General features: G+C 36.0%; 1 protein-coding gene across 5 annotated transcripts; it reads left to right on the top strand.

Annotated features, from left to right (window-relative positions):
* Positions 1 to 1,438: 1,438 nt before the first annotated feature.
* On the top strand, positions 1,439 to 6,469 carry LOC110796092 (sodium/hydrogen exchanger 8). 5 transcript variants are annotated; one of them, XM_022001129.2, is made up of 9 exons: positions 1,439 to 1,797; positions 2,172 to 2,368; positions 2,683 to 2,850; positions 4,453 to 4,530; positions 4,964 to 5,121; positions 5,293 to 5,394; positions 5,469 to 5,586; positions 5,947 to 6,036; positions 6,173 to 6,469. In XM_022001129.2, the coding sequence occupies exons 3-9, from the start codon at positions 2,806 to 2,808 to the stop codon at positions 6,191 to 6,193; spliced, it is 612 nt and encodes a 203-aa protein (XP_021856821.1). In that variant the 5' UTR covers positions 1,439 to 1,797; positions 2,172 to 2,368; positions 2,683 to 2,805; the 3' UTR covers positions 6,194 to 6,469. The 5 variants fall into 5 exon arrangements, with proteins under 5 accessions (XP_021856821.1, XP_021856819.1, XP_056682856.1 ...); XM_022001127.2 differs by adding an exon at positions 3,374 to 3,527 and having other exon boundaries at positions 5,947 to 6,469; XM_056826878.1 differs by adding an exon at positions 3,374 to 3,527 and having other exon boundaries at positions 2,683 to 2,854; positions 5,947 to 6,469.
* Positions 6,470 to 13,935: the final 7,466 nt, after the last annotated feature.

Below are 13,935 nucleotides of genomic sequence, written 5' to 3'. Positions count from 1 at the left end.
ACTTTTCCTTAGGGACAAGTGGGAGACTGAAGGAAATAATGCCCTTGGTCGAAGTTTTTATAAGTCTAATAAATGTGGTTCAGTGTTAATTAAGCAAGTTAATTATTCAGTGAGATCAAATGATCTTAATGTCTAGCTAGAGGCCGCTTTAGTTCAAGTGGAATTAATATCCTTAATGCCTTACTCTTGACTGAACCCGTAGGGTCACACAAATAGTACGTAAACGGATCAAGTATTTAGGTGAATATTATATTCAGTAAATACTCTTATTGTGGATATTCGGAAATGAAGGATGTTGGTTTCATTGGGAGCTAAACAAACCATCAAAAGGCAAAGAAAGAATATTTGTTGGAAATGAAGATATTTCCGAAAACAGAAATATGGTTCATAACGGAAATATAAATATTATCGAAGTCGGAGATATTGACGAAAACAAAAATATGGTTCGTATCGGAATATTGGAAATAGAAATATTACCGGAAACGAAAATATTATCGGAACCGAAATATTGTCGAAATCCGAAATATTGTCGGAATCGGAAATATTATTGGAAACATAAATATTGTTCGAATTAGAAATAAATTTCGGAAATGGAAAAAAAATCGAAAGCTCGACGAGCGATAGCCCAGCGCATAGGCCAGCCCATCGTTCGACGAGCCACCCCGCAAAGCCAGCGCCCATGGGCCAACGCTCACAAGACATCGCTTGTGCACAAGGCCAACGCGCGCGGACAACAGGCTAGCAGCAGCGCTAGGCCAGCAAGGCTTGGCGCACGACAAGCCCAAGCGCAAGGCTTGCTTGTGCAGTAAGCTTTCTAGTCGTCCAGCACCTTAAGGTTTTGGGTTTTGAGAATTTTCCTAAACCCACCTAAATTATTCTTTAGTTTTGGCTCCTAGGGTTTTTCCTATTTTCCTATAAATACATGACCTATGGTCATGAATAAAAACACATCAATACATACAATTTTCCTATCACCTAAAAGTGAGATCCCGAAATCATAAATCTTAGTTTATATACTAGTTGGTACGATCTAAGGTGGATTAGAACGTGTTGCAGACTATCTACGGAGGGACGACGTTTGGCGTTCTAACTTGTTCTTGTTCGGTTCTGGAGCATCTAGGGAAGGAACATATCACATAGTATGTATACTGAATATGCTAATTGATTATGTGCAAATAATTTGGATTTTGACATTTATGGTTTATTCCGCATGACATTCACTAGTAGAAAAACCCTGAAGTGCTTTGAACCAAGTGCTTGTGTTTTAGAGAAACCCCAAGCACTTGATTGAACCAAATTTTTTTTTTTTTGAGTAAGTGCTTGGAATTTTTTATTCACCCAAGCACAAAATTGCAAATTTTACAAGTGCTTGGGATTTACTATTCACCCCAAGCACTTAGACCACCCTTTTCACTACATCACTTAGGTTAATTTGCAGACAATTCCCTCCCATTCCAATTTTCATTTCCCGGCCTTTTGTTTCTCACACAACCTTCCTTCTCGCTGCTTGCTGCCCCAACACCGCCCACTTGCATTTCTTACCCCAAACCGCCAACCCGCGTTTCTTCCCCCAACACCGACCACCCCAATAGCACCACCGTGTCGTGGCTTCCATATTCCCCCACTCTCATTTCTCCCCCCTGCGTGACTGAAGTCGTGTCTCCTACTTCTGGAAGCCGCCCTCGTGTTTCTCCAACTCTCCTACTTCTGGAACCCGCCCTGCAACCGCCTCATCTCCTCTCCTTTCCTGCGCGCACTGCTTCCGTCGCTGACTCTCCTCCCACAGGCCACCGCTAGGTTATTTCTGCGATTTTGTTATTTCTCACCATTTTTGTCAATTTTGTTCTATAAATTTGATAATTATCCCTCAAAAGTATCAATTAGTGGATTAACCACCAGTTAATTTTGTTAACCACCGTTAATTTTGTTAATAATTTTGCAATTTTGGTTTCTTTCTTTCTGGTTTGGCCCGTGACTTGGTGATTTGATGGCTTGTGCACAGTTATTCTAGGATAACTATCTTGCTTATCATAACTAATTACTGATATTGGTTGCAAGTAGAAACTGTTGGAGAATTGAATTGTGTGCTTGGTTGCCAGTGAATTCAAAATGCCTCTAGGAGAAAACTTTAGGTTTGATTTTGATTTAGGTTTTGCTTCCATTTCTTCTAGGTTTTTTAACAGCTAAAAGCTCGATTCTTTTCGCTTGTGCCGACCGGCTTGATTAGTTTTCCATGGCGGTTGAATCATTTACTGTTGCTGCTCATGGGATTCCTCTGGGTGTATACCTTCATTATTTTGTGCAGAGTATTCAGCTACTTTCGTTGAGGGATGTTACTGAGGAGGAGTGGCACAGTTGGTTTATTGAGGTATGTTAGCTGCTCAAACCCTAGATGTTTGAGTTTTTAGCTGTTAAAAAGCATTGTTTTAAAGAACAACCTGTAATTTGGGGAATCTGTATTGAGGGAATAATCTACTGCCACCATTGAACTCAAGATTATTTGTTTTACTCCTACAAAAAATAAAGCTTGAATAAAGTGTTGTAATTAAAGTCAATTAAGGGTAAAATTATGGGTCTAAAATATGATTTTCTTTTGACATCAGAAAATAGTGTGTACATAAAGCTTTATATTATGAATCTGATGTATTTCAAAATTGAATGTGGCTTTTGTACTTGGTGTAGGAGGGCCTTCAGCAGATTAGAAGTATCGGGCATATTATGAAGATAGATCACCAATGTGGCTAGTGATTAAGGCTAGTTACAGGAGCACCTGGGCGAGGGGCCAGGTTGTATGACAATACTGCAATGGAGAACTTATTGAAGAGTATTGAAAGCGTTAGTTTTTATGTTGTAAGTGAGTGTGTAGCTTGTTTATATGTGTTATGCTTACTGATGCTTGTTGATCAGGGTTCCTTGGCTTGTTTTCTTTGAGTTGCAGTCAAATAGTTATGAGGGATTTTCTATGTTCTTTCCTTTTGGCGCTACTGGTTCACTGTACTGCAGGTTTTTAGGTTTGGGTTGGTCTACAGTTAGTTGGGATTGGTTCGACAATGCTGGTGGTCGGTTATTGCATTGTTTGGTGGTATTAGTCGTGTTGTTGTGGTGCAGATTGTTGTGATCAGTTTGGTGTCTTCTAGTCTGTTTTGCAGAGTTGTGTGGTGTGTTCATATGCTGGCTTCATTTTACTGCACTGTTTGATAATCCAGAATTTAATTAAATGAGTGATGCAACAGAGTTTGATCCTCGTATATCCTTATTTTTATTCCTCTCTTCTAATTTCCACTATCCTTGTATATCCTTATTTTCTATGCTTCGATGATAACAATGTCGCACACTTATGTTCCTTAGAACTGTTTGTTTTATTTGGTTCTAGACTTCTAGGTAATCATCCATGGGCGGTTTAAGAAGCATGTTGCGTACAAACAGTTCTAAGGAATATAAGTGTGCGCCATTTCGACATTATAGCCGACTCTTCTGGCATGCATCTTAATAGGGTTCAGGCAAGCAGAGCTGATATGATTATTTAGGTATGTGTTTTCGTTTGGGAGCTCCCTTAGCTTTAAATTCTGCCGACATCAAAATATTATTCTTTATTTGCGGTTGCAGTACATGTCTAAAAGTGTTACTCCCTCCGTCCCTTAATACTTGCATCGGTTTGACCGGTGCGGAGTTTAAGACATTTGAATTGACTTATTAATTTAATGGTGTTAGTTGATAGTGGGGTATTTTTTTAATATTGTTAGTGGGAAATGTGTAAGAGGTGGGGAGTGGTGAGTGGGGGATGTGAATTTTTAAATATTTTTTTGTAAAGAATAGGGGTGTAGGTGGGGTAGTAGGTAAATGTGAGAAATAATATAATATTGATAACAATGTCCATTTATAGAAGCGGTGCAAGTATTAAGGGACGGCCCGAAAAGGAAAGCGGTGCGAGTATTAAGGGACGGAGGGAGTATTAAATATAGTTGCTTGTTATCTAAGGAACTTTAAGCTGCTTAAGGGGCACTAATTACTAGAATAAACCAGTTTTGTAGTTTATGAATCTGATGAACTTTTGCTATCTAGGTTTAGGAATGAAACGACTGCGACTTGTGTGTATCTATCCAATTACTTGTTACTTTGTCAAGTTAATTCAATCAAAACACGTAACAAAAAGTTCGTTGTGAAAAATACGCATCATTTCAGAACAAGATGAACAACCAGACTCAGATTGTTTACTTATTAGTTTTCGATTTTATTATTTTATAACAATCTTTTGATATCTTTCTACTTTCCTTTTGTTGCTGATATTGGATAGTTCTCTTTTACTTCTCAACATATTCTTCTAAGGGATACATATCTGCTTTTATTTGGCTTCCAAATTTGAGAATCCGTTGTTATATTATTAGTTATTTTTGGAAATTCTCAGAGAATTGGACTCCAAGTGCTCCAATAAGTTCTGTATTTTTTGTGCAGAGGTGTGCAGCTCAAATGGTTATACTTGCTGGACCAGGGGTTCTGATATCAACTTTTTGTCTTGGAGCAGCACTGAAGGTAGGATACTATCCTCCGGGGCTTATTCACTTTCATGTTCCTTGATGGAGCATAATAGTTATATACTTATATGTCATCCGGGGATCAATGCTGCACACTGCAGTAACACATTGTGCCACATGGAAACTGTAAAGTATATAATATATACTATGTGGGTGTAAGAAAAAGAGAATATAGTAAGAGCGATGGAGTAAAAAGGTGGGTTGGTGTAGGAGAAAAGTGGATAAAGTAAGAACCAGTGAGTGGAAAGATTTAAGTATTGTGCGATAAAGGGGTAACATGGTAAAAGTTGTTTACCAAAAATGGAATAAAGTGGAAGTTGGTAGAACAAAAGACAGAGGGAGTAATAAATTTATTTTATTTATTCATATATTTATTTATCTGCTATGCGACCTTCAAATTGACCTTTTAGTTGCATGTGGTTCTTTTACAGCTCTCATTTCCTTATGATTGGAACTGGAAGACATCATTGTTGCTCGGTGGACTTCTAAGTGCAACTGACCCTGTAGCTGTTGTAGCTCTCTTGAAAGAACTCGGGGCAAGCAAAAAATTGAGTACAATAATTGAGGGGGAGTCCTTGATGAATGATGGGTGTGATTTCACAACCTTTAATTTGTATTTATATTTATATTTCTATTTCTATATGCAGATTAAATGCGTTGTTAGAATTTATACGAGACCTGTTTGAAAACAACTTTTTTTTTTACTTATTTGCTTACAGATACATGTAGATTTAAAGAAATTCTTGGTATCAACTTTCAGGACTGCGATTGTGGTGTATCAACTTTTTTATCAAATGGTCCTTGGTCGAAGCTTTAACTGGGCATTAAGTCTGAAATATTTGGTCCAAGTCTCATTTGGGGCGTAAGTCGCATTTATCTTTTTCATCATATGGGTTATCTTTGGATGGAATATCAAATATTCTTCCTCCTTGACAGTGTGGGATTTGGAATTGCATTTGGAGTAGCATCAGTGTTGTGGCTCGGATTTATTTTCAATGACACCGTCATAGAGATCACTTTGACACTTGCTGTGAGCTATGTTGCCTATTTTACTGTAAGTTGCTTTTTCTGAAAGGAAAATTAATATTTTTTTACTATTTTTAAGTTTTTTTTTCTTTCTGCTCCCTCAGATTTTTGGATTGAGTGAAAATAAAGCTGTAGCAGTTTGTTTTGTGGTCTTATCCATCTGAAACTCTAAAATTCCTACCTGAAATTCCTATATGTAAAGAATTTTGAGCCAATAAACTACTGTAAACTACCTAAAATTCCTATCTGTAAAGCATTTCAACACATCTCTGTAAACTACTCTTTCTTTGCTTCAATAAAATCCCTTCTAGATGGATGTGGTCTTTCAAATGCTGCTGAAATGCTGATCACTAATTTACACAGTTTGTTATCTTTCGAAATCTTGTAGCAAGACAAGGAGAAGTTCGAGGATCAGTTGCATGATATGGCAGTAATGCTTGAGAGATTAGAAGGGTGGAGGCAAAAGCTTCTGCTAGAGGTAACCTCTCTTGCCTCATTATTTTTGGCCGGAAAGATTTCTTGCCTTATTAATGTAGACCATAAACCTTTTTTTACCTCTATCCCCTTCTTTTTCCTAAATGCAATATTATTTTATTCCCCTTTTCTCTTGTTAGATTATGTTTTTTGCAGATTGATTCACAATCTTCAGAGATAGAGAAGCTCTTTGAGGAAAATTCAAATCTGACATCTGCTTATCAGGAGGCTAGGGGTGTGGCCTTCACACTAGAGACTTAGGTGATGTAAGTTGGTTGAAGTTTTTCTACATGTTGTTCATCGGGTTCACAATCTGAGACATTGTACACAGATAGCTATTTGTGCTTCAAATCCTACCCGTTTTTCCGTCTTGTCAGATGTCCACTTTTGATGGCATAAATGCTATAATGTTTCTAAAACTAAGATCTAAAACTTCAGCTGCTGAGTTAACTTTTCAATAAAGTCTATATTGCATAATATAAGAATTGTCGCCCTTTATTGCATAGAGGCTTTAACTATCTAGTTGTTCTTTTATCCTGATTTACATGATGGACTTTTCTTGTTTTGGTGCCTGCAAAATTTTTGTAGTACATTAGTCTGTTGTATGGAATCAGAAATAAGAAACTGAAACATAGAGTCGGATAAACAAGGGAACAGAATTTCCAGACAATTAGGTTGTGTGGAAACTAATTGAAAGTGTGAAACTATAAGTAGTTTTAACTTATCCAGAACTTTAAAGTTCTGCTCTCAAAAAAAAAATGTTCTTTGGCCAGTAATTAACAACAATGTATATCAAGAGGGTAACAATTTTAGTTTAGGTTTTTTTATAGCCAAGCTAGAAAAATAGGTCATTTTGAGAGTTTAAAGAAATGTTTAGGGGAGGAACGTGTTAGCCATCTATAAGAATGGGTTTTCCTGAGATTCCGAAGTTCTAGTAACGGGAAACTTGACATCCATGAGAGTTTTGGTGATACCTCATAATTTTGTTTTGGAATACCTATTTTGGTTCATTAATTGAGAGTTGAGAGCGAAAATGACCATTTATATAACAATCAAACGATCCTTAAATGTGTGTGACTTGACCAAACTAGGTGAGAGTGAGTTAAAAACATAAAGCCGAGTATATTGAAAGGTAAATGTTGTAGAATGGTTATTTAGTTTCATTAGTTGAGAGTTCGGAGCGAAAACGACCAATTTAGTCAAAATATGATGTATATTAGACGTGTAAAGGGTTTAGAATACCTATTTAGCTTCATTAGTTGAGGGTTGGAGCGAAAAAAACCATTATAGTCAAAATATGTCATATAACAGTCAAACGAGCCTTAAATGTGCATAACTTGACCATAGTAGATGATAATGAGTCTTAGAAACCTAATATTGAGTATATTAAACATGTAAAGGGTTTAGAATATCTATTTAGCTTCATTAGTTGAGAGTTGGGAAAGAAAACAACTATTATAATCAAAATATGTCCTATAACGATCAAACGAGCTTTAAATGTGCATAACTTGACCAAAGCAGATGTGAATGAGTATTGGAAAACTAATACTAAGTATATTAAACATGCAAAGAGTTTGAAATACCTATTTTGGTTCATTCGTTGAGAGTTGGGAGCGAAAATGGCTATTTAAGTCAAAATATGACATATAACGATCAAACGAGCCTTAAATGTGCATAAATTGACCAAAGTAGATGAGAATGAGAATTGGAAACCTAATACTAAGTATATTAAACATGAAAAAGGTTTGAAATACCTATTTTGGGTCATTAGTTGAGAGTTGGGAGCGAAAACGAACATTTAAGTCAAAATATGACATATAACGATCAAACTAGCATTAAATGTGCATAACTTAACCAAAGTATATTAGAATGAGTATTTACAACCTAATACTAAGTATTAGAGCTGTCAAAAATCGACCCGACCCGAAAACCGACCCGAACCCGACCCGAAAATACTGGGTCCTGAACAAGATATTGTGACCCGTAACCCGATTTTATCCGAACCCGAGCAACCCGAAAAGGAATGGGTCAAAACCCGACCGAACCCGTTTTGGACCCGACCGATTGAAAATCATTGTATTTATAGTAATAAATGAGATTATGAGAAAATTTAAGCATAAAAAACACGCTATTTTTACTATTGTTCTGTGTAATATGATTTTAATTTGCATTATAAGCCATTTTATGGTTGAATTTGACAAAATATAAACTTTCGTAGGAAAATTTGTTAATTTGTGCCAATATTTTGTATATTTTTCACCTAAATTAATGAAAATATAATGCGCGTTTTAAAATCTCTTAACCCGCTGGGTCAACCCGAACCCGAAAGTTCTGGGTCTTGAACAAGCATTTGTAAACCCGAACCCGAAAGTGACCGATCCGATTCAACCCGAACCCGAAAGTAATTTTTCACAACCCGACCCGACCGACCCGTTTGACAGGTTTGCTAAGTATATTAAATGTGCAAAGGGATTAGAATACCTATTTAGCTTTATTAGTTGAGAGTTGGGAGCGAAAACAATAATTATAGTCAAAATATGTTCTATAACGTTCAAACGAGCCTTAAATGTGCATAAGTTGACCAAAATAGATGAGAATGAATTTTATCATTCTAATATTAAGTATATTAAACGCGTAACGGGTTTGGAATACTTATTTAGGTTCATTAGTTAAGAGTTGGAATATAAAACGACCATTTAAGTCAACATTGTCCATATAAATCAATTATGTTTTAAAATAATGCTTATATTATATTTTACAATATTCATGACTCTAACTACATTATTATATTTTTTGTTGGATTTGATTATAGGTATTCATGAACAAACCAAGGGAGCGTTCCTTCACGACTGATGAAATAAAATGTGTTCGAGACAAGTTGGCATGATTTATTACTAATGAATGTCTTTGATTGATCGCGTTTTTAGCATTATAATGAATCTAATACTGTAGTTAGCTACTTTTTCCATTAATCAATTTAGATACAATATATTTTAACCCGTTGTTTAATTTTTTTTTTCACTTGTGTTATTGAATGGTGTATGGATGAGCTAAGGGCATGTTTATTGGTGTATAGTGTATACGTTGTGGTTGAATGAGGTTGTTTGGTGTAGGTACAGATTTTATAGCTACAACATATTATGCTAAAGTGGTACGGGCCTGGCAAAATTTACAAAAAAATAATTGAATATTATGTGCTTGGGGTAATTTTTTTTTAATACCCCAAGCACTTGATAGTAGCAGATTATGTTTAAAAAATATTGTTAATATCAAGTGCTTGGGTGTTTTGGAAAACCCCAAGCACTTCACAAGTCAAGTGGTTGGGGTTTTCCTTAAACTCCAAGCACAAACATGTCAAGTGCTTGGGGTTTTCCATAAATCCCAAGTTAAGTGCTTGGGGTTTTTCGTAAACCCCAAGCACTTAACATGGCACTTGACATGTTAAGTGCTTGGGGTCAACCCCAAGCACTTGAAATATTACAAAGTGCTTCACCCTCAAGTGATGGGGGCATAATCACCAGCACTTGAGGGCATTTTACCCCAAGCACTTGAGGTTTTTTCTACTAGTGATTGAATTGTTTATAACCTAACATGTGTTCCCTTTTTTGCATCGTTTTGATTTACAGTCTTCTTCTTCGAGAGGGTCTATATTTTTATTGTTGCTGCGATGAATATGTTTTGAATCTAATACATTTGATTGTACTCCAAGAATTGACCTGTATTTTGATCCCACATAAATATTCACCAAAGAAACAATTTGTATTACACTATACTCAGGAAACTCAACTAGAACTAGAACAAAACCCACCATAGGGGAACTTAATACACTCAAAAGTATAGTTTTATTGAAATTAAAACAATAGAAAAATCTCAATTAAAGAGAAGGTATGAAAATAGACAATTTTCTTCGGAAATTTGCCTACTTTCGGCCTAAGAAGATATATTTTTGTGAACCCTAGAGAGAGAAGGAGGGAGAGAGAGAAGGGTTAGGTTAAAGTAGATGATTAATTACTAATAAGTGAAACAAAAATGATATTAATTGAATAAAAAAATTTTGAAAAAGGGTTAAAAAAAACAAATTCAAATATGTGTAAGTGCTAGCTTTAGTGAAAACTAAAGCTAAGTATGTCACTATGTGTTAACTTATATGTCCAATATCCTCTGTGCAAAGATTTATACCCAAAGGGGAAAATGATGTTAACATATACTCCCTCCGTCCCGGAATACTCGACCCGGTTTGACCGGCACAGAGTTTAAGGGACTTCAATTGACTTATTTAATTTAATAGGTAGTAGTTGATAGTGGGGTATTATTTTAATGTAGTTAGTGGGAAATGTGTAAAGGGGTGGGGTTGGGGGAGAGTCTGGGTTGAATTTTTAATTATTTTTTGTATGGAGTAGGGGGTAGGTGAGATAATAGGGGTGGAGTGAGAAATAATATAATATTGTTAGAATATTTCCATTTTTAGAAACAGGTCAAGTATTAAGGGACGGCCCGATAAGGAAAACAGGTCAAGTATTCCGGGACGGAGGGAGTAGTTAATTGACCCTAAAATAATTGTGCCTTACTCTATCTACCTTTTCCTCTACACCTAGTGACTTTTATCGAAATTTCCTAGTAATAAGAGTTTACTTTAAGTGATAGAACACACGAAACAGAGAAAGTACAATATTTGTTGTTCTTTTTGCAAACAATTATTCTTAAATTTACACAATTTTTTTTTCCATTTTTTCATGAACGCCCTCGAGTTTCGGGTACCAAATACTAAAATACCGGTAAATTTCCAAAATACACCAAATAATCCTATTTTTTCATCAATTAATCAAATGTACTTGTTGACTAACAATGTTACCGTCTGTTAGTCATTAACACCTAATAAAGCTTAATTAACTATAATTACCCCCACATAACCACCATTGTCACCACCAGCCCAAAAACGACCACCACACACCCAACACCACCGACCCCCCACCACACCTACCAATTCCAAGATCACCACCCCGCACAACCACACACTGCCATCGCCGCCCCTGCTACTGCTTACGGTTGCCAATCCCAAGAGAAACAGTCACCACCTTCTTCTTCCTCCTCCTCCTCCCCCTCCTCCTCCTCTTCCCTGCCACTTTCTCCTTCTTCATAATAAAATCAACCGACCCATCTTTTCTCTCTCATAACATAGCCATCGGCTCCATGGTCAACCATCGGAATATTTCACCCAAAATAGTGCAAATGAACCCATATTTTTTGAAGAAACGTGTGAATAAATTGGGGAAAAATTCCGAACACTATTGATTCGAATTAAGGCATGAATTTGAATAATTCGTATATAATTTCAATCAATAAAACATATTGAATCCAAATATACATCCAAATCAAGTTGGGGGTAAAAGCTAGGGTTTATATTTCCGATTGAGTTATAATTAAACAACATGTGTTTAAGTTCATGAAGTTAAAGAATATTCAGATTGTTTACACATATAATTCAAAAAAAAAAAAAACTAAATTTAAAATAATAACAAGGAAATGGAGAAGAGTGAAGAAAATGGATGTGGAGTGAGGGAATGAAAGGTTGTGACCGGTGGAGAAGCAGACGACTGCTTATGTGAGTGATGGAGGGGCGCGTTGCTAGTCGGAGTAGCGGGTTAGTTGTTGGAGTTCAGTTACGGTGGTTGCGGGTTGGTGGTTGTTGCGGTGGTTGATATTGCTTTGTACCAGAGGAGAGAGAAAGTTAGGGAAGGGAAGAAGGAGAAAAGAAAAAGGAAAATAATAATTAATTGGAGGTTAATCAGTTAATTGAGAGATAACGATTAATGGAGTTAGTGGCCGCTATTCATTAAGGGCTTCTAAGGAAATTTTGTGAATTTCTTAAAAATAGGGGTATTTGGTGCGTTACGTGAAACCCCGAGGGCATTTCATTAACAAACCTTTTTTTGGTGCAAACTTGAATACATTTGATTTAGAATATACTCTCTCAGTCCCTTTTTATTCTTTACGTATTTAGTTTTGGACGTCCCTTTTTAATCTTTACTTTTGGAATATTTCTTTTTGTATTGTAACATAAATGTCCCTAATATTCTGTCAAAAATTATGCTAAGTGATTATTCTGATCAATAAAATTCATTTGGGCACTAAATCTTTCACACTTTTACATTGGGGCATTAAATATCTCTTTCTTTTTCAAAGTCATATTTTGGATAAAATTGTAAACATTATTTATTAATAGGAAATTTTGGTAATAGTAATACAACCTTTGGCCAATTTTTTTTATTAATCCCACCTCGACATATTTTTTAGGAAAAATTACATTTAATAATCTAACCTTTGGAAGATTTTCCAAAAATAATCAAACATTTTGATTATTATCTAGTAATCTAACCTTAATACCCCTTTAACTTTTATTACACCTTGCAGGTAACCCAGCGGGTTAAGCTGGTCACATTGATGACGTGTCATATGACCGTTACTAAACTCACGTGGGGTCACTCATTTCCCTTGTTTCTGCACGTGCTTTTTTTTTTTGATGGTGATGAATAATTGATAATGACTGAATATATCAAGGGAAAAGAGGGAGAAAGAGAGAGAGTACTGCCACGTTGGGATATATTACCGCCTACAACAGGTTTATGACCTGTTGGACCCAATAAAAGTAGTTGGGTAGTAAATTTCAGATTATTAAAAAATATGTCGTAGGTGGGCTTAATAAAAGAAAATCGAAAAAAGGTTGGAATTGTATTACGAAAACTTCCTTATTAATAAACATAATTTGATTATTTAATAAAAAAAAAGGGAATCTTATATCTTATTAATCATAGAAAATTTGTTAAATTGCATGAATTATACAACGTAAAGATTAAAAAGGAAAGGAAGAAATCCTATATTTTCCCATGAATTATCAACATTTGTCCTCTTCCCTTTTAAAGAGCTCCATCATATGAAATTTTACTCCCCTCTGTGTTTGTTTGTCCATAGGGAATGCCGAATGCGTATACGGGTGACGTCGGTGATGAGAATTTGGATTGCTTCTAGAGTGTTGGCTCTAGTCAGAGACCTTGACTTGGCATTGTTCTGCATATTTGCTAACCATGAAATCCAACTTGATAACTTAGCTTGTGTACAATTAAATTCTGCAAGGTGAAAATTTGGAACGAAGTGGATATGCTCATATCATTAACCACTGCCTAAAGATGATCAAGAAACAAAGCTGGGAAATCAAAATGTGTCATGTGTTTCGTGAGGGAATCGAGTTGTCAATCAAGGGTAAGATGTTTGTGTTGGTTTCATTGACACCATTCCGTTAGAATTGGTTCATATTCTAAGGAGGACATACAAGGAGTGGCTTTACCACGAGTTGCATGTACCTGTTGAGAACCCTTTTAGGGGTTGTTTGGTTGATGTTTTTGGAATGGAGTTAGAATACATTACATCAACTTTATTGTTTGGTTGGACCCTTTTGGAATGTAATCTCGTACCAAGCTAGGGGTTTCTAATTCCACCCCATATCTCTGGAATCCCATATCCACCTCTCCCTCTAGGATTCACAATCCATTCCACATTTGATACAAACCCTAACTCACAAAAGAGAGAAGAGACTAGGGAGAATCAACAACTTGTTCACGGCGCTCACCACTTCGGATATGTCATCCTCGTCGCTCAGACATTTAAACTTTACCAGCCACCACCTTCTCTTCGTCGGCCTCCGATAATCCATTTCCTCTTCACAAGCCCACTGCCACCGTTGATGAGATTGGGTTTATAATTACCATTGAATTGTTTAATCGTTTCAGATGAAATTGTATTTTTTATTTTGTTTCTTCTGTTTAAGTAATGGAGAATGCAATTGATTTTTGATTCACCGTTGATGAGATTGGGTTTACCATTACCGGTGAATTGTTTAATCGTTTGA

The sequence above is a fragment of the Spinacia oleracea genome, chromosome 4, assembly GCF_020520425.1.
Source record: "Spinacia oleracea cultivar Varoflay chromosome 4, BTI_SOV_V1, whole genome shotgun sequence".
NCBI classification, from domain to species: domain Eukaryota; kingdom Viridiplantae; phylum Streptophyta; class Magnoliopsida; order Caryophyllales; family Amaranthaceae; genus Spinacia; species Spinacia oleracea.
This window is presented reverse-complemented; position numbering and strand designations above follow the sequence as displayed.

Excerpts from the sequence above, each read along its gene's own strand:
- LOC110796092 (XM_022001125.2), top strand. The coding sequence starts at position 2,806 with ATGGAGAACTTATTGAAGAGTATTGAAAGCGTTAGTTTTTATGTT. Across the intron at positions 2,851-4,452 it reads AAAGCGTTAGTTTTTATGTT|AGGTGTGCAGCTCAAATGGT; the intron begins GTAAGTGAGTGT and ends TTTTTTGTGCAG. Across the intron at positions 5,587-5,946 it reads GCTATGTTGCCTATTTTACT|CAAGACAAGGAGAAGTTCGA; the intron begins GTAAGTTGCTTT and ends GAAATCTTGTAG.